The sequence below is a fragment of the Pleurodeles waltl genome, chromosome 9 (genome assembly GCF_031143425.1).
Source record: "Pleurodeles waltl isolate 20211129_DDA chromosome 9, aPleWal1.hap1.20221129, whole genome shotgun sequence".
Classification (NCBI taxonomy): domain Eukaryota; kingdom Metazoa; phylum Chordata; class Amphibia; order Caudata; family Salamandridae; genus Pleurodeles; species Pleurodeles waltl.
Window position 1 is genome coordinate 21,449,267 of NC_090448.1, and position 20,860 is coordinate 21,470,126.

The window sequence follows — 20,860 nt, forward strand, 5'->3', positions numbered from 1 at the left end:
ATGCAATTTCAAGACAACATGGTGTTAAGATTTTTAGAAGGCCCCTACAATTCTACATACTTTTTGACTCAACAAGTATTGCCCTTTTCACTAAGATTTTCTTCTTCTTTGTTTCCTTTCAGTCTCTTTTCTCTCTGGTCCATTCTCCCTAACTCTAGTGAATTTCAATTGATGATCGGGTGCGGGACCCAGGTGTGTGCCAATGCACACGGCTCAGACTGCACTAGTTCACAAAAGAAGCACATCAGGGGGCACGCTGCAGTATTTGTGCTAACTCAACGACTGAGGTGTGGGTTCTGAGCTGGGTGGAATTTGTTCCAATAATTTCCAATACCAAGGATATCACCGGCCCAGTGGCTGCCGGTAATTTGAACTGGCGGCGGGGTGGGCAGGCCACACACACATTCCCATACTCACACTCACCCATCTACATGCACACTCACTGAGCATTCACAAGCTCACACACATGCACCCACCATTCACAAGCACATACACATGCACACACCCATTCAGAGCATGCACACACTAATAGGGCTTAAAACTGTAGCGCCCCGGTCCACGTCTCTCAGTGACACGCAAACTCATCATGAGGAGGGAGAACCTTTGCTGGGCTGAGAAGGTCACGCCCACATGGTTGTGAGCCTGCATATTTAACACATATCTAGTGCTGGGCTGCATGACATGAACATGAGGAGTGTTTGTCACGCTGATCTTTGCTCAGTGTCACAGACACTCATCATGTTCTCAAAAAGGTAGGAGTAGACCTTCCACCCTTAAAGACAGGCCTCGTCTGCACCTCTCCCTCAAACCCTAATCTTCCCAGTTCTCCTCTTCTTACTGCCAACTCCTCTGTGCCCTTCATTCTTATTCATGTAAACTCAGTTCATCTCAAATTCACCTTACAGCCATAAGCAGTAACACCATTGTTGCCAAAGTTAACTTAGAACATATATTGCAACAGCCAGTCCTAACATGAACATGGACAGATTAAAACACCAACTTTCACCCAAGGTCAGGTCACTTGGATGCACCCTGGAAATCAACCTCACCCTCAAGGAACCCATCACCAAGAGACCCAAAACGGCCTGATATAGCTCTCTCTACTGAAGAATATGACATAATTGTCCCTGAAAAAGAGTTTAGGACTGATGTTCATGCCTTCAGACCTTAGATGTTGGTGAGGCCCTCATCCGTAGCCTCCTAGATTCCTCCATGCTGTCTCCCCCTCAAGGGCTTCTTACATGCCACAGCACACTTCACCAAGGCCCAAAGAAATACAACCACATTAGATTCCTGCCTGCCGGATGTCCACCGGCTCCATTTGGGACTGGCACAGCCCCAAATGATTAGCCACAACTCAAATGCCCAGGGGCAACCATCAAATCATGTTGTGTCCCTAATGCAGCCCAACTACCCGCGTATAGATCTTTTGTAACTTTAATGCACGTGCCCAGGCAATGTAATGGCCAGGATGGTGGAGCTTGATGGAAGTGGGGCCTCTGGGACTATTAATGGTGGGTACAGCTATGTCATTTCAGAGAAAGTGTGCTCAGCCCCTTCTCACAGTATCACAGTGGCTCACCAGCATCGCCTGATGCTGACACCACTAGATGGAATGTGAGCAGAAAAGCAGGTACACCACTGCAACAGCCCAGAGAGGACACATCAAAAGAACACCTGTTTAGCTGGTATAGTTATGTCTTGAAGCCCCCTCCTTTTTGGACTCCTTACTAGAACGATGGCTTGGTGAAGCAGGAGAGAGGAAAAGCTTCCATTCCTTATCTTTCCCCTAGGACATCATCTGGAAACAGATGGCCTCTTGTGGTTTAAGGAAGAGATATTGATTAAAAAGTAAATCTAAATGAGCTCTTCTCGCTGTCTGTTCCTGCCACTGCCATTGCAATCTCTCTGATCCAGGTGTCACAAGAGAGTCTCTAGGGATTGCAGATGGTGGGGAAGAGGAAGATGTGTGACTTCCTGGGTAATCATTTGATAATTCTGAATGTTGATGTTCTCATGGCTTAGAACTGCTGTTGTGTAGGGTGATTTGTGTTCAGTTACTTGCTGGTGGATAACTCATTCACTAGTAGCACACCAGTTGTTTCTGCTGAAGTTTCATTTGCGTGCCATGTTTGCTAGCAGTCTTAGGCGTTTATCCAACTTTATTACATGTACACTGGTGAGCTATACCAAGTGTTTGATGTGCTGATATCTCCACTAGTGGTATATATTGAATATATTTATGGATATCACAGTACCTTGCAGTGGGAGGATCTAGTCTGAGGAGAAAACACAACCTTGCTCCATTGATTTTCCCAGGACTGAGAAGATGTTTGTCATAAAGAGCTGATTTGATAACTGTACCTCTCTTTACACTTCCAGATGGTGCTGATCTCTGGAACGCTGCAAGCTTCAAGGGCCACCACTCGGCAAAAAGGGATCAAATGCTGATGGACTACACGTCCCCATGTCCTGAGAGACCCTCAGTATCTCTTTGCCACAAACCTGAGGACCTCATCACCGATGTCTGTGAAGAGCTCCCCAACTCCACTGCTTCTCAATCAGTCCTCGAGTCTGCAGTGGTAAGTGAAAGGACATTGGGAAAGCATCACGTGGATGTGACAATTAACCTCTTCTTCATTCTTTTGAGCACATATGACAAACACACACCAAAACCAACAACTACTCCATTCTGCATGAATAACTAATTGTAGGGACTGCTGACTCACAGCTTTGATCTTTGCTCTCACATCACTGCTGTGGCCCACTGACTCTCCTATGCATCTACAACATCCTAAGCTACTGTTCTCTTCTGTTTGACATTCATCTCACCCCATCACAAGCAACTTTCCAGCCCCTTGCTATAAATTACTTTCACACATGTGCCTCTCCTTGACCCGCCAAGTTTGCTCCATTTATCTATAGTAAGCGAAGTGTCTGCTTATTCAATTGCACCCTTGGGCCCTACTTTGACTGTATCCTCCACTGGTCTCCATCACAATCGGCCTTACAAAGCAGTCTTGGTATTGGAAAGTGTTGGACCTCGCCCTTTTTTCAGGGTTATCCCCAAATGTTGTGCCTTCTTCCTCCTATTTGTTCTTACCTGTTTTTGTTGGCTTTAGGACCATGGGGACTTTACCACTGCTAATCAGTGCTAAAGTGCATATGCTCTCTGTCTAAAATGTATTTGTGATTGGTTTATCTGTGATTGGCATATTTGATTTACTAATAAGTCCCTAGTAAAGTGCACTATGTGTGCCTAGGACCTGTAAATCAAAAGCTACTAGTGGGCCTGCAGCACTGATTGTGGCACCCACATGAGTTGCCCTGTAAACATGTCTCAGACCTGCCACTGCAGTGTCTGGGTGTGCAGTTTTAAACTGCATTTTCGATCAGGCAAGTGCACCCACTTACCAGGCCCAAACCTTCCTTTTTATTACCTGTGAGTCACCCCTAAAGTAGTAGGCCCAAGGCAGCCCTGTGGGCAGGGTGCAGTGTATTTAAAATGTAGGGCATGTACTGGTGTGGTCACCGAGCTTGTGTAACATGGATCAAATAACATGGCTGCACACGTATGTTGGCAGCCACTGTTCAGCGATTACATCTACTGTAAGAGGAAATTCATCCAATATTCAGTTAATCAGCCTCTCAGAAACCCACATCTGGCTCCGCATTTTATTATGTGGTGGCCCACATCACTGCTAGGCTCCACTAGGTAAGTTGGCACTCTGCATTCATTAGCTTTCTGACGTGCGCAAGATGATCAAAATGCCAATTCATAATAATATCCTCTCATTATAATGACTTCACAGTGTATCACCAAATATCTCCATCTTTCATCACTGCTCAACTACCCTGCATCTTGATTCGACTGTCGGAACTCGTCACATGCTATCCTTTAGGCACCAACTGTGCTCTCTAATTATCGTCTCTGAAATACATTATTTTTTTTGTTCAATTCCTGAAAATCATCATGGGGTTTCCTATGTCTACCAGCAATTCTTTTGCGTCATCTACCCACCACTATGACTTCTCCTCGATCACTAGTTAGTTAGTAGGCTTTGTGACTTTTTAAGCTCTGTAATTTTAATATCCATCAATTTATGTTACATATTTCGGGGATATCTCACAGCTGGTATCTCTTTCTCATTTCCAACGCTACAGGTCTACAGCATTGACAGTGTGGACAGGAATCCGCGACTCTGCTTCAAGGTAAGTCAATAAAAAACTGACCATTACCAAATAATCTTTGCAGTTTGTTGAGAACTTTACTGTACTAACAAGAGATGGGGAAAGAAAGACTACATAATGACAGTGAGGATATTTAAAGAGCAATTAATCCCAAACATTTGTGCAAGAAAGATTTGAAGTCTAATTAAAATCCAATGACTTATTGAGCAAAATGCAAAACAAATGGGAAGAAATTAATTGTCATAGATGCTTTCAACACAAAATCCCAGCATCTTTCAGTTGAGAAATTCCACCTCAAAATGCAGGGCAGCAGAAGCTGAGCAGGAACAAGGGCGTGCTCCCATCTATAATTGCTGTATATCTTTGAGAGATGTTTATTTTTGGCTGACACCAGTGCTTTATATGTAAAAGAATTAGGCCCTGATTTAGATATTGGCAGATGGGTCCCATAGGATATAATGGGATTTATATTTCAGCGGACGGGATATCCGTCATCATTCTGACAGAGTAACCCGTCTGCCAATATCTAAATCAGGCTCTAAGTGCATGTGCGTAAAGCTCTACTCAGAAGCCCGCAATTGGTGCAATTAACTGTCTGCACACTGAATACCAGGGCTGCGTAGTCTTGAATCCACCTCATACTTCCTTAATTTAAAACCAGACACTCCTTGCCCCTTGATCTTGCTTGCAGGTTCCTGCTTTCTCACTTTAAGAGGGTTTATGCTTTTTTTTAATTCCTCTACTTTACCCTTTGTATGTTTTTTTCCCTCTCTTACTCTCGGTAAATGTCTGATGCTGAAAAATAAGTGCTGGTCCCCAACAATAAGTGCCAGTACCCCCCACTGGTCACCACCAGCTCAAATTAAGCATTGACTGATATGTCATGTTTAAAGTGCCAAATAATTAAAACTTGAATATCGTTCAGAGCGTTGAAGTGCTAAAGATAGAAGTTGGGTGTGTGAAAGTTGTAGTTTTTTTTTGCTCCCTTTGGGATTGTCTGTTGAATGCTTGACAACTCCGCATATCTTGAGGAGTTTTTTCTTTCAGGACATCCATGTGCACAAAATGGCCACTTCGGAGACAATGTATGTTTCATATATCGCTATTAGCGGCAGTAAAAATAGAGACGCTGTCTGCAGAAAAGAGTTAACACTCTTCTCCTCCAGGATGCTCTGAGTACATATCATTTTACAATGAATTTGCCTACATTCTACTGTACTGAGATATGTCACAAAACAGCACTTTGCAGCTTCTATTTGGTTTGCTTGGGCTCTAGAAGCATGGACGTTATCTTGAACTGTGGAGAAAAAACTTTTGTGGCTGAAAAAAAATGGGGAAACTTTCCAACCTTCTTGAAGAACAAACATCAGAAGCTTTGCAAAATGTTATAAGTAAACAACGTGACACACATCTCCTAAAAAGCAGATGCTGATTTACATGGCTGAAGCTTCTTCCTCTGTCCTCTGAATTAGGTCAGGAGTTGTAAGAGATCACGACGAAGGATGCTGGGAGGGCGGTGTGGTGTCTATGTTCTATGGATGATATATCATTAATACTTCATGAGTGGTAGGTAGATGGAAACACTCAACTGAAGTAGGGAAATGTCATTGATGGTGCTGTGTGTGACCTGAGAACTGTTTGTAGTGTATTTTGTCTGACTGCTTTGCCAAGATTAGACTTTGTTGATGAGGGATGAAATCTATGTTGTGTGTAGCAACTAGGCATTTCCTAGACACCAGTCTATGGGTCTGATTTAGAGTTTGGTAGACGAGTTACTCCATCACAAACATGACAAATATTCTGTCCTCTTTATTACATGTGTCATACGATATATTGGGGATCAAACATGCATACCCTTCTAGCCCTGTAACATGTAAGAGTTAAACTCATTGAGCCCTCAAGAACTTTCCATGTTAAGTCTTTATAATTCTAAGTGATGTTGAACACAGAGGCATGCGTGAATCTATGGACTCATACAGATCTTTCGTTCACCTTTTTGGAGAGAATGTCATAAAATTCCATGCTTAAAAGTTTTGTAAACCAATCAACTTTCAAGCCTAAATTCTTTGTGCCCTAAGATTTTTAATGAATTACTTTGTTGACATAAAATGTAGAGCAGACAATGAGTTTTGCCGAAGTACCAATCTGGGCAAAGGGAGTGGAGGGTTTGATTCAGGGAGACACTTGAGCAAAACCATCTTGGGAATTTGACAGCAGTTCATGAATAGTTCTGACTTCTAAGGCTCCAGACCTGAAGATGTAATTTAAATGAATTGCAGTCTTTGAAAGTCCTTCTCTTCCTGACACAGGTTCTTTGCATTTTCTGGCCTTTCCCAAGCATAAAAAGTCCTCAAAAGGCTTCAGCTTAAGGGCTAGGAGTAGTAAGGAAATACCTGCCTCCTCTAGCTGACCTGGTATTGCTGTCATTTTCCTGTGGGTTTTATGTTACTATGTAAGCAGACACTCTTGTACTCAAAAATCTTTCATCAGCAGCATCTTCACTTTGGCCAATTTCTTGAACCTCTGTAGATGAGTCTATATTGTAGAGAAAATGTTGTCTAAGGATGACAGTTTAGAAGGGGACCCTTGGATCTCATTATGGTGCCATTAATCTGACTTGAGGATGAGAATGTCACACACCTGGCTAAGGGTGTGACATTCATGCTGCAGTTGCTCTGGATTTCTTAACTCTCCACCCAGGGTTCGGTTTAGCAGTGCTCTTCCCACTAAAACAAGACAAAAATCCTTTCTCCCCCGAACCGTCCTAGTGCATGATTTAGATATTGGCAGGCAAGTTACCCCATCACAAAGGAGACGGATAGCCCGCCTGTCGGAATCTAAATCCCATTATATCCTCTGGGATTTAGATTTCGGTGGTCGGGATATCCGTCACCGTTGTGACGTAATAACCCATCTGCCAAAATCTAAATCAGGCCCAAAGTCTTGATGCACAGTGATGCTTTTCATGGGGGGGGTGTCTGTCTCGTTGTTGAGCTATTCGGAGAGCCAGGTCTACAGCTTCTTGCAGAACTCAAAAAGCGATGAGGGGGCTCTAATGTGAAGTGGGAGTTTGTTCTATGCCTTGGGGAAGATGTAAGAAAAAGTGTGGTTTCTGGCTTTGGTGTTGTGTTGTAGGGATATGTGTGCTAGTGAGAGTCCGGCTGAGCGGAGTAGTCTGGGAGGTTGGTGGAAGTGTACGCGCAGCAGTTGAGGTAGGCTTGATCAACGTTGCTCTGTGCGTGTGTGTGTGTGGGTGTGTGTGTGTGTGTGTGTGTGTGTGTGAGAGAGAGAGACAGAGAAATTAAAATGAGTCTGTTTTTGTATCAGGAGGCAGTGTAGCTCTCTGAGGTAGGGGGTGATGTGTGTGTGGTGAGGTAGTTTGAGGATGAGTCCTGCTATGTTGTGTTCGATAGTTTGGAGTCTGTTAAGGAGTTGTTTGGAGATTCTGTGCATTGCCGTGGTCAAGCTTGCTGCCAATCAAGGCCTGTGTGACCACTGGATGTTGTTGTCAAGCACCACAAGGCTGTAGCCTTTACTGGGACTAGCTAGCTGTTCCTGCTGACAGTCACTCTTTCCAAAAGTTTTAGCTGGACTTCAGTAGGAAAAAATCTTTCCAAGTTTATAAAGAATATACCCTTAAGTAGCATCCTGCACCTTCCTTGTTAGATGTGTCATCATTAATGATTAAAAAGATCACAGCTGTATATTTTAGGAGTATCCTTACCTGGTTGAGACATTTTATAATGTATCCTATGTACGTTTGGTCCCTAGGCCTATCCTCTAGGTACTGCAAGACTGCAGGCCCCCACCCTTGTAACCAGGGCTGCCCTTTAGCATGGGCATCCGCTCAGAGGGGGCACAAGGAGCTATCTCCATGCAGGCCATGCAGCAGTCTCACTCTGAAATGGCTCCAGCGGTCAGCCCGCGCTGTGTTTAATCATTGTTTTTTCTTGTACAGGCTGCATGCGCCCCCTTAAAATCCTCACTCTCCCATCTCCTGTCTCTCTACCCCTCTTCATGGACAATTCTCACTTGTAGGAAGGATCTGAGCCCTGGGTGGGTCAGGCGACAATGGGGGAGGAGTGGGCAAGTTTTTGTAATAAGCCGAGGTCTGACCCTGAAAGCAAAAGTCCAAGGCCCCCCCCCAATACTACACCGCCCACCCCGTAGTCACGTTTTACTTATTAGCAGCAAGGAAGACACGGGAAGGGAGGACAGCAGACAGCCGGGCAGTGAAGATCTCAGTCAGGAGCAGCTGAGCCTCTACAACACTAAATTCTAATTGTTGTTCTAAACATGAAACATCTTACACCTTTCTGGTCACATAATACTGACATTCGATTAGTGGTATTTTATTAATTTTTACCATTTCTCTTTGGATTATAGCAATTGCAGTTTTGTTACTACTCCGTATAAATAAATACAGGATTTGTAAAGCGCAACAAATCACCCGTGAGGGTCTCAAGGCGCTGAATTGTAGGCACAGAGGGAATAAGGGCCTGATTTAGAGTTTGGCAGACGAGTTACTCTATCACAAACCTGAAAGATATCCTTTCTGCCGTATCACATTCCCATTATATCCTATGAACATCGTAATACGGTGGACGGGATATCCGTCACATTTGTGATAGAGTAACCTGCCCAACAAACTCTAAATCAGGCCCTAAGTTATTTGCCCAGACTCACAGGAGGTTGAGTCAACGCTGTGACGCGAACCTGGTTCACACAGCTCCAAAGTCAGCAGCTCAGGCCATGACGCCGACGCCGACGCCGAGACTCAGACCTGGTTCACACAGCTCCAAAGTCGGCAGCTCTGGCTGTTACGCAACATCCTCTCCCTACACATAGGACTTTAAGTACCAGGATGCAAAGAAAATGCAAATTTGCTAAATTTGTGAAGATAATGGTTTGCTCCTTGTGTATCTGAAGTTACAAGCTCCAATGAGGATGAAAAGCGGGGAACCAAGAGGCACCAAATTTGGTTCTGCCAAGGGTGCTATCTGAGCAAACGTTGGGCCTACTTGAAACCACGCCCCTCCCTCCCCCCTCCTAAACCAAGCTTAAACTGATCTTACAAGTAGACAAATGTTTGTGTCATTTCCTCCTCCATCCCAAAACCACCCCCCACATACACCTTTTCACACGTAAACACCGATCCTGTACCTTGCTTCAGGTCTCAGGGCCTCTGTGACGTCACTCATAGTTTGTAAAGTGTTGTTGTGTGCCCTTGGGGTGTAGGAAACACTGTTAAAGTACTTGATGCCTGAGATGTCAATCATGAGACGTGTGCATTGTAAATGACAATACATGACTGTGACGACTCAATCAACCACACCAAGGTTTACAGCTGTTAAAAAGCGTGGCTGATGTTTCTCTGCGCTTTATTTCGTTTCAGTTTTCCTTAGGAAACAGCAGCCACCTGGAATGCCCATGCAGAGGAGGTAAGGAGAAACTCCAAGACCATTACCTTTTAACGTTAGACACTTAGAAGGAGTACATGCACCTCTGTACAAGAGGCCTGGTATGTGTGTTCTTATCAGCAGAGAACAACAAGATAGAAATGTTTGTCTTATGAAGGTAGTAAATTTGTCATAGCACAAGGTGGAGCTATAAATCTGAGGAAAGTGCAGATTTAGAGATTAAGTACATCTCCTAGTTTGTAGAGGGTGCATAATACAGAAAACTTGATTGACAACTTCTCAAAATCTGGAGACCAAAACCTCCCGATGGTGGTAAACTTTTCTGCAAAAAAATGTAAAGGCAAACCGTGTTAAAAACATTTGCTGTCTGTTTGTTTTTACTACATAACGTTAGTCCACGTGAAAGATGCAGAACCCATAACAGAAAGATGTTGTGTTTATATAGGCATCATGTCAAAACACCATACGAAGGCGTATTCAAGTACAAACAAAAGGAATTACGTAAGAGAGTGATATCTGTGTCATAATGTATCCTCAACTGTACGTAATCAGGATGCGCACATTACTGAAGACGCCAAGGTCAGACAAGGTCATGGAATTCAGAGGTGCCATGCAATATAGTGCCCTCACCACGTGCAAGTCTCTGCCCCCACTGAAACAACTCCCAAGGAGATGGACAATTGCAATAAAGGTGGTTGAACCATGGCATAGCCTTTTATTCACATAGTTACATAGTATCAGTACGACATGTTAACCATGGGCGGACATTATTGCTGTGAGAATACAGGACACAAGATCAGAAAAACTGTAATATGGTGCAAGCAAAAACAACAGTTGTCTCCTCTCCCCATTACAGCGCAACACTTCAGAATGCAAACGTGCCAGAAGGCCCTCATCCATCACCCACACCCTCCACCAAGGGCACCCGGACCATACCTTAGTAGCAACTTCCCCTCCATCACACAGATGGATGGCCAATACCCGCAGTGCCATACCAACACATACCAGGGCACTGCATAGCGGTCCGGCCCTGCCGGGTTACCCGTCATCGGGCAAACCCCCAAAATGTTCAATTCCAGGCATCCCGAGGTAGGGCAGAAAGGTCCAGGACCACAGCAGATCAGTTCCACCTGCTGCCTGCCCAGTGCCCACACGAATAAACACCTCTCTAAGGTGTAAGTTGAGTAAGTCAGTCCAAGTTTTAGGGTAGCCCCCTTTTTCTGCTGCAAGACATTCCACTCATTCTGCCTTCCTCCAGGGGTAGGTGATAGAGTATATGGATACTGGTGCGCGGCAAAGAGAAAAGAGGCTGATCCTTCACCACGTGATGCCTTCAATGCTGCAGATCTGGGCGCCGCCCAATGACGTCATGGGTGACCCTCCTTCCTGGAGAAATGCACAAGGATCTCCCAACTATAACTCCTGCCTGTGAAGCGACTAATGGCGCTCTACTGCTATTCGCAGGACCATCAAAAAACTGGAAGTTTAGGCATACGTTTGGGAATCCACGGTGTTGATGCCACCGAAGAATAACCCTGAAAGAAGACAAATGCTGATACTGAATCCCACATAGAGACATCACCCTCCTTGGCTTTTAATGCTTGAGTGGATGGTTTGCTGGCAATATAAAACACTCCTTGTGCTTCCAGTCACCATCAAAGACTGAGTTTTCTAAGCCAGAGGATCAGAGCTGCAAATCATACTGCTTTTGCATTGCTTTGCAATTGTTCTAAATTATGACGTCCTGGTTCGCGCTTTGTCTTTTGCTCCTCTACACACATAGCCGTCTGCTATTCATAGTCATTCATTACTATAACCTTACTGCTGCAGTCTAAAGCAGTCAAATAGTCACCTGGGGAGAGGTGGGCTTTCAAATCACCAATAGCAATTTCATGAATTAATTAAAAAAAACAATATCTCCCATTACAGTTCTTAGAACTGGGATGCACTTTGTGTGAAAGATCTTTTGGGGGTAGGTGAAAAGTAACCAGATATCAAGATGATATCACCTTCCGTGTGATAATTTCAACAGAAATCCATAAAACCTGTGGTTCGTTCATTTGGCTTTTAAAATATAGAAAAATACACTATTCACACCTCAGCTACTTCACTCATTTGCAGTGGAACACTAAGGGTCCTATTACGTCCTTGACGGAGGGGTTTCCTCCATCTCAGATGTGATGGATATCCCGTCCGCTGTATTATATTCCTATTATATTCTATGGAGATCGTAATACAACAGATGGGATATCAGTCACATTTGTGATGGAGGAAACCCCTCAATCAAGGTCGTAATAAGGCCTTAAGGCCAGTGCAGATATTTGTTCAATGTTGTCTTCTCCAAATGTCATAAGGTTGTTACACAAACTCCTCAGATTAATTTATGAGTTGAAGGTTTGCCGTTGACTGAGATCCTGAGAATTTAGTGGTTTCCATCAATGGTGAGAAGCAGGCCCACATAAATGCTTTATGATTTGGACTTTTAATGGTTTCTCTAATTTGACTAATCGTAATACTGCTTGGAAAACCAGAGAATAATGCTGAACTGTGCTTTTACGATAATGAGCGCCTTCCTTCCCGGTGCTCTCCCCACTACCCAACCCTCAGAGTAAGATGAATGGAAGTCTGATTCTACTGCTGTTGTGGTTTCTATTCTAGATAAAGATTGGACCGTCACCGCAAAGGTGCAACTGCTCCACACCGTTCTGACCTTTCGCTCTAGCATTGATGCTCCAGCATCCTTCAGTGCTAGAACCTGCAGGAAGAGCGAGGACGGACAGTGTCACCAAATTGGGCCTGTTTACACCATCTCATCGGTAAGAGAAGTGGAGAATTTGCAAGTTAAGAGATTTCTATTTAGATGAGGGGGTGATATAATAAGGATGTAGACTAGAAATCTGAAACACCTACTAGGTGTGCAAAGTGCAAACTTTGTTACATGCATATAAGTACTGAATCTTTTTTCTGGGAACCAAGTAGTTTGCGAACAATGGGGATTATGTCAAAAGGTTGTCATGTCTGTTGATAATGAGGGCAATGTCCAATGGGTCAGAATTATAGCTGGGTGGAACTCACTGAGTTTTACTCCGCAGAATTCCTAAAAACCTAAAAACTGTGTGATGTTCTGTAGAGTTCTGTAAGTGGCACAATTCGGTATGTCACGCTTATTTTTAGCACTGGGAGCTTGTCCTGCGCTGTACAATTAGCATGAATGGAACTACGCGGTGCACCACAGAGCACTAGTTTTTTCTGCAGCTGAAGTAGATTTTCTACTTGAACTGCAGCTTTCTCAGAATGAGCGGTAGCGACCCGCTGCGACCATCCGCGTTGAGAAATGTCACCGGGAGGTAGTCTAACCCCTTGATTTTCTCACTCGTCAACTTAACATAGTCGAGCAACGTGTGAGAAAATCTCTGCCAGGTGGCAGTTGATAGAGTTTTTCCGGAACTCGGAGCGCGGAGTACGCAAAACTCAGCAAACTCTGCCAGAGGAGCAGAGTGTACCACCCACCCCAAGTCAAAATATCTGAAAGGTTCTGACAGATGTAGCATAACCAAGCTAAAATGTTCTCATGACCACTGTATGTCGAGAAGCGTATGTTCCTCTTGAGACACAGCTCATTCAGGATAACTATCTCTGGGGTTTTGTGTCATTAAAGACTTGGCAATTTTGGCATTTGACTCCATCTATATAATAATTCTGTACTTTATGTTTTGAGAGCTGGTTAGCATTTACTGGTTAGAGATTGGGCCTTCTTTTGAACCTTTTAAGGCTTATAGGCCCTCATTACAACCTTGGCGGGCGGCGGTGGCCGCCCGCCACGGTTGGACCGCCGAGCGGCCGCCTATGCAGCCACAATCCCGCCAGCCACATTACAACATCCCCGCTGGGCCGGCGGGCGGAAACAGAGTTTCCACCCGCCGGCTCAGCGGGGATGTCGGGCATAACATTGGAGCTGGCTCCTAATGGAGCCGGCGGTGTTGCAGCCGTGCGACGATTGCAGCTGCACCCGTCTCGCTTTTCACTGTCTGTTGTGCAGACAGTAAAAAGCAGGGTGGGGCTGTGCCTGGGGGCCCAAGTGCAGGGCAGTGCAGGGGCCCCCAGGGGCCCCGCGACTCCCCTTCCCGCCAGCCTTTCCATGGCTGTCTCTACCGCAATGGACAGGCTGGCGGGAAGGGGAGTCATAATGCCCAGGGCAGCGCTGCCCTGGCGGATTATAACCGCTGTGACAACGCCCCGGTCATAATATGGCCGCCAGGGTTGTAATGAGGCCCATAGTCTCAAGATGTTAAAATGGATGTGTTTTTAAAGGTTCCTAGACATTGCTAGATTTTTTTTATTTAAAGGTACAAGCTGTCTGTTTAGTCAACAAAAACCAGAAGCCTTGACCCTTAAATGATGTGTTCTATGGTCATCTCGAGTTGCCTGGAGAAAGGAACCTTGAGTTACAGTATAGTTTTTTTCACTTGATGTTAGCCTTTTGGACAGTTGAAAATGAAGGATTTGAGAGTTGCCTGTTGAGTACCATTCTAGACAAAATTGGGTAGTTGAACTCCTTTGATGATATTGGGCGGAATTAAGGATAAATATTGAAGGCAGTTTGTGTTTTACAAGTCCTCATCAATCTTAACTTTGGCTGGGAAATAGCCACATGTTTCAACTATAGCCTTATGTCACCATCTGTTTAAACGTTATTGGGTAGTGAAAATCAGCTGAACAAGTGTCATCTTTTTTCAGAACATATGTGTCCAGAACTCCTGTTTGAAATTCTAACTTTCTTCTTTGATAGGCAAATAGTTTGAGCCCAGAGAAGAAGGAGCTGATTCTGCCCTTTCAGTTTCTCGAAAGCTGTGTGTTGGTAAGTCCATCATTTACCATCTTTTAGCTTCCCCACACTTTATTGCACCCCACAGTGCACTTCACCCAGTCCCATTTCTGGCCCATATTCTTGATGTTCCTAATGTAATGTGGAAACTGCCTCTCATATTTAGAACTTAAAGTACATTTGACATTACTCCAGGACTTTGTTGTCCAATTTTCACCTACAAGTGGCAGTCTCAGACAGCTCCAAATGTATAGTTGAAGAAGGTTTACTCACAAGTAACCAGTTTATCCTAGGGATGGGTGAAATTAATGTTCCCCTTTTGGAGTTGTGCAAAGTTGAGGCAATTTAGCTGGGAGTATCATTTACCACAAAAAGTATTTTCAGAGGACGTTTCCCACAAAGGCATTTTATTGTAGGACTTTCCTCCTGTTTTTACCAGCATCATGACATTTTGAAATTAGTGGAACTTACCAAAAAATCCAGAAGTTTGCAGAATAATTGACACAATATTTGTTAATGAGTTTAGGGTACAGTTTACCTTCGAGTAAATTATGAATCTGTAATGTATCACTGAACATCTATGAAAACAAAATCAAGTAGCATATGTGCATTAAGCCTCTCCTAAATCAAGACATCCTTCTGCTTCTTAAGACATCGTTGGCTCTTTGTTGTCTGTACTTTATATTTTAGGAGCTCATTCCCCAAAAAAGTAATATTATGGGTTGTCAATTTTCATTTACTTATTTTTTGGGGTGTTGCTGATGGGTACATGTTATAAAAATCCTACAGGCTTCGTGTGGATATATAAGAATATCATAGATTTTAATGAGTCTACCTCACCCTAAATTGGCAGCACTTCTAATGGCTGATAATACACCAGCTTTGAAGTAGCTTGATTTTTTTGTTTCCTTTTCTTCTCTGCGTGAAGCATATGTAGGTATTTGGGATACTTTCACACTCAGTTTGCACTTATTCTGCAGCATTACAAACAGTATAGTTAAGTATGCAAATTTGGTGTGAAATATCCCTGCCAATGGTTGTGAATATCCACAAAGTCCCGATATTGTGTGCAGTTGTGGCTGGCGACTTCGAAAAGTGGCGGGTGGGAGGGATAAAATAAAATCTAAATTAAAAAAATCTTGCCTGGCCGTCGCCGACGCTCTCCGACGCTCTCCGCTGCTCTGCAGGCTCCCAGCCTGCTCTGCGGCCAATCATGACACTGCTCAAAGCAACATTATGATTGGCTGGAGCTCCCTGGCTGGGCGCTCCAACACAGACTGGGAGCCTGGGCTGGCTCTTTCCAACTCGGCAACACAGTGCCGAGTTGGAGAGAGCCTTTGTGTGCATGTGTGTTTTGCCAGCCCGAGACAGCCGGCCAAACATACATTTGCAGTGAGGAGAGTGCTATGTGCACTCCCTCATGCTTATCACCCCCATGGCCCCACCCCCCTTTATAAATAAAATGATAATAAACGCTGTTTATTATCATTTTATTTTCAAAGGTGTTGCAGATCCTGCCGCTGGCGGGGGGGGGGCGATGCTCCTCTGGCCTAATGGAGGAGACGCCCATGATTGAGTGTGCAACCCATGTTCCCAGAAGCAGCCTACTACTTGTCCCCTGGCAAAAACTACATAACTTTCAGACTTCACATTGACCTCGGATATTCTACAGCACTGGATGATTTTCTGCAGTGATAGATGTGATTCAGGGTTGGAAATGTTCCAGAATCCTACTTCTGTGAATGGAGATTAATGAATCTGACTGTAAACCCAAACCATTGTGGATTCAAGGGTTCCTTATTGATCCCAAATATTTGCAAATGAGGCCCTTACTTGCAGTCAGCTGTTTTTCCAACTGTGCACAAAAGTTTGAATGTGGGGTAAAAAAGAAAAAATAATATGCAAATGGGAAGTGCTATATGTCACACTATCCCACATTTAAATAAGCACAAAAAGGAGTAACATTATATTAATTCTAGAATCTATGCCTTTGTTGAGTGCAGAAGTCTAATTTGTGGAACAGTAATGAGCACTAACATAGCTCCCATTTGTGCTATGTCATTTTCACATTTCCAGGTTTGGCGATCAGATGTTCGTTTTGCAGTGAAGGAGGTCATCTGTCCAGACAGTGAGTATTACATTAGTTATAGAGAAATATTTTTACTCAACTCTGAATGTCCTCCTTTACTGTGGGTGGGGGTGTGTTGGGGGGTTCATTTGATTAGGGTAGGATAAACTCAACTTTATCGTCAGTAATCTGAGCACCCCCACTACGCTCCCAAATAGCTCTGATATAATCAGAAGCGTATCCGTGGACAAGAAAAGTTCAGAAGAATGTCTGGGATGACCTCAGAGAGGTCCAGGCTCTGCTAGTGCTTCAGATTTTGGGGCCTGGAGGGAAATCTCTGCCATTGAAAGAGGCCAGTCTGTGTCTCTGAGATACCACCTCAATGATGAAGTAGAAGAGTCAGTACCACAGGAATGAAGACTAACACAGGTGACTGACACTGCCCCAGGGGTACAGATCTTACAGAAGGTCTGGCCACTCAGTACCTTTCTTTGTTTTGGGATAGACAAGCCTGCCAAGCTTACTACCGTTCATAGAAATGTACAATTTGATTAGGCAAACAAATTGAAAGATGTCAATGTGGTCGATACTCTGATGCTGGAAATTTCGTTACCAGCATTCAATGATTCCTGATTCTGTTTAGTAAGTAAGACCCTAGATCCAAGACTAGAACAACCTGGCCAGCCCCCGTTGAGTCGGTGGGCAGAGAAGAAATCTATATAGAAAGGGCAGACAGCAAAGTTGCATGTGCTGCCTCTGCCACTCTGGCCCTGAATTCCTGTCCCCGCCTTGTACTTCTTCATCTTGCTCTCTAGCTTTGATGCGTTCAACCTGCAAGCATTTTTTAAATTGTAAGTGTCAGGGCCAAGGTATTTTTCAAGCAGACACTGTGGTTGGCAGTACCCACCACACCTCCCAGGAGTGCCTAGGGCTGCCACCTTTCCAAGAGAGAAGAGGATCAGTGATCCAGGACTGCTTTGTAGAGATGGTTGTCCACTTCCTAGTCTCTCCTCAAGGTTACGATGAACATTTCTAATCTTATTGTCAAAAGGAGGTGGGTGAGATATGTCTCCGAGTCGGTAGGATTCAGTGGTGATGGGGACTTTGTCCAGTTAGGACATCTCACTCACCTTGGAGGAATTATGGTTTGATAATTTAACCCATGATAAATGTGTTATGGCACTTTGTGGTATTACCCCAGGTAACACACCAGACTTCAGAGTGGTCTGAAGAAGGGGTAAGATGGGGAGTTGGAACAATCAGTGCGGATTACCTCACATTTACGCTTTCTAAGCATTTTTCCTTGGCACACATCTGTCAAGATTAGACACTGATTGTGCTTGATATCAGATTTGCTCAGTTAGAATGAGATTCTAAATATCAAAGCTGAGACTAAGCATGCATATCGAGGAAAGCAGTTGATAATGCCTCAATGTAAATTTTATCTTGCATTGTAATACTAAGAGCTCTTTTACAGTCTAAAAATGGTGGTCGTAATCTAGGCATGTGAAGATGTTTTTCTCCCCTCTTTTTTTTATTTTACTGTGGAAATTCATATTCTCATTCTATCTATCATGTGCTTTTATTCTGTACCTTTTTGGATACATTTATTATAAGTTTTGTGTAGAATATTTTCTATTATTGTTCTGTTGATGTGCGGTTGATACTTACATTACAAGACATTTGATTAATGAGTTAAAGTGACAGGCCATTGGCAGGGGTTTCCACTTCAGAAATGGGGGTGCTCTCAGGTGGAGTTGGTGGTTTGATGAGAGTTGCCGAGGGAGAATCATGCAGTCTCTCTCTGTTATTTTTCAGTCTCCCGCCAGCGAATCGGGCTCGTAGCAGTAGGCCTGTTGGCTGGGGTTTTATTGATGATTATCCTCGTCCTTCTTAACTACCTCACAATCCAAAAAGCAAAGAAGGGTAAGTATGCGTTGTTTCTGTTGTTTTGCATATAGATATATGTGTATGTGGTATTTGTATAGCACAAACCTAGCCAAAATGCAGCGGAGTCTGCCCGGCAGAGGGTCAAAGATGTAGACACAGACATTGAGTGATTGAAGGGCAAGCTGGGTTTTAGGAGTGAAAAGAGAGAAAAGAACAACTTCTGCATCACACATAGTGGGGAACAGAGACACACAGCAGCTTGTTTTGGGATGAAGGTGTGGAGCATTGGTGCCAGTCTGAAAAAGTAGATTGAGGCTTGAATTGTCACGGGCTACTCTCAACGGCAACACTAAATATTTATTTTTTGCGTGAGGAAAAAGCCTGTTGCTTCCTATTTCCTGCTCAAACTCCAGGACGGAAACTGGATGAGGCACAATGGAGCAGACATGAAAAACCTCTAATGAGCAGGCATTCCAAGAGATCAGACCCAGAAGAAGCAGAGCATCCATCCAGGAACTTAACTGAAGATACTGGTGCTATGGTGAAGATCAGGCAACTGTATACCCACAGGAGAGAGCAACACACTTACACAGGAAAGCCAAGCTGCAACGCACCTTGCTGAGCAGGTAGTCTCCTCCTATAAGGGGATGTGACCTATTAACCTGGAACTGGAGGCTAAAAACAGGAAGAGAGTCGTCCTTCCATATTAATTTGGGAAGTGGACAGAAAAAAAGAAACATTTGAGTTATAGTTTCTCAAATTAATGCTCACAATGGAGTCAGCAAGACATAAAACAAATGGACTTAGCTTCAGAGCTAATGGATTCCAAAGAACACTGCTATGGGCCAGTAGCACTTGCTGTCAGAGTGGGCCAGCTGAGGCTGAAATAATCGTGCCCCATCTGGCGCTGCCTGGTGCCACGCAGCACGAGAATGAAACAAGCTGCTGCTGTGCCAAGGGTAAGTCTGCTAAAGGGAACATTTCTCTAGCTTCAGGTAAGAGAAGCCGCTGAACCCTGCATTTGAAGATTTTAAAAAAGGTACTTGAACTGTGTTGAAGAACGCAAATTTGGAAAAAGCCTTGACACTGCTATAGTAAGGAGAAGCAGTCTTCTTACGGTACCTATGTCAGTGCCAAAAGAAAAGTTCCTTTCATCAACCAACATTGTGATGCTGAGGTCAGAAAGGTGGCATTACACTTAGTAACAATTCATTTTTGTCATTTGATGAGGCTAGAATTGTCAGTCAGACTTGCATATCTGGAAGAGATCCAAGCCCCTCTGACCCTCCATGGTCTGGAAGGAAGCCTCTGACACTGCGAGAGGTCCTTCTATGTCTATGAGACACTAAGTGGTCGAGGAGTACCAACCTGAGGAACTGGGCCCAGGAGATGGTGGAGTTAATTGTATCATAATACAGATCTTTTCCCCTCATCATCCTTCCTTCTACAAGTACTACCTGTCCCTAAGACCTCCACCTCACAAGCTCTCTTCTCTGTTCTTCACACGTCTGTCCTTCGTGACAGTGAAACACGTGAATATGTACACCAGGGTGAACTCTGATTAAATTGCCTTCGTAGTCGCGCTTCTGCACATTGCCCTAAGAACACCTTACCAGAAGGACACACGGACGATGTAAGGTGCTGGGAGGGAATAAAAATAAACTTAGCACCACAGTGTGAGGGGAGAAACAAAGGCACTGGGCATCCCGACAAGCAAGGGTGTGGAGGATTCATCCTCCATAAATAAAACGGTAAATTAAAACTCCTCAGGACTAGGTAGTGGCATCAGTTATTGTGGAAAAAGCTTACCTGCCGGACAGGGAGGCACATAGCATGACACCATGAAAATGAACAGCGGAGCAAATCCTGCTTACCTTCCCAGCAGCAGCCAAACTAGAAGGCTGTGTGGTCCACCTCCACTTCTACTGATGGAGTTTGCCATTCCGATCCAGAGGTCCAATGAACAAATAGGTGCATTGGCGGGCGACCACCCTTGCCAAATGTGTGACTACAGCGCTCGCCCTCCCCCTGGCTATTCCATGAGGCAGTAGTTTGTCAACCACAAAGTACTCAAATGGAGTAATAACGTTGTGAAAACTGTAAGTTATGGATTGCTTTTTTTAGCATGCCTTAGTGCGCATGCGCTCTAGGTCCTGTAGATAGCCAGATTGAACCTTAGAGGGCACCCAGGAACATAATGCTGAAACATGTTGAGCACATTAGCATCTCTCAACGCATCCATAACTGTTTTTAATCTTGTCGAGGGGTACCATTATTAAAACACACCAGCGAGGTTGGCACCTCAAAGTCAATTTAATGCACTTTTCTGTTTCCTGAGAACAGTCCTCAAAAACCAAAAAACACTTCTCCACTGTAATCAGGCATCGAAGCGCACCCTTGATGCGTTAGATGGCTCCGGTAGGACCCATATGATGAAGCATGCCACCAACAAGGTTGATGGGTGAT

The 20,860-nt window shown here is 44.2% G+C and overlaps 1 protein-coding gene across 1 annotated transcript in view; it reads left to right on the forward strand.

The window, feature by feature from the left end:
• Positions 1 to 20,860, forward strand: part of IL17RE (interleukin 17 receptor E) — a 43,332-nt gene that overhangs the window by 17,490 nt on the left and 4,982 nt on the right. The window contains exons 7-13 of the mRNA XM_069206156.1: positions 2,383 to 2,582; positions 4,165 to 4,212; positions 9,587 to 9,632; positions 12,270 to 12,427; positions 14,401 to 14,469; positions 16,513 to 16,564; positions 18,323 to 18,430. Of these exons, the coding sequence (XP_069062257.1) occupies positions 2,383 to 2,582; positions 4,165 to 4,212; positions 9,587 to 9,632; positions 12,270 to 12,427; positions 14,401 to 14,469; positions 16,513 to 16,564; positions 18,323 to 18,430 (681 nt within the window). The remainder of the gene's footprint in view (positions 1 to 2,382; positions 2,583 to 4,164; positions 4,213 to 9,586; positions 9,633 to 12,269; positions 12,428 to 14,400; positions 14,470 to 16,512; positions 16,565 to 18,322; positions 18,431 to 20,860) is intronic.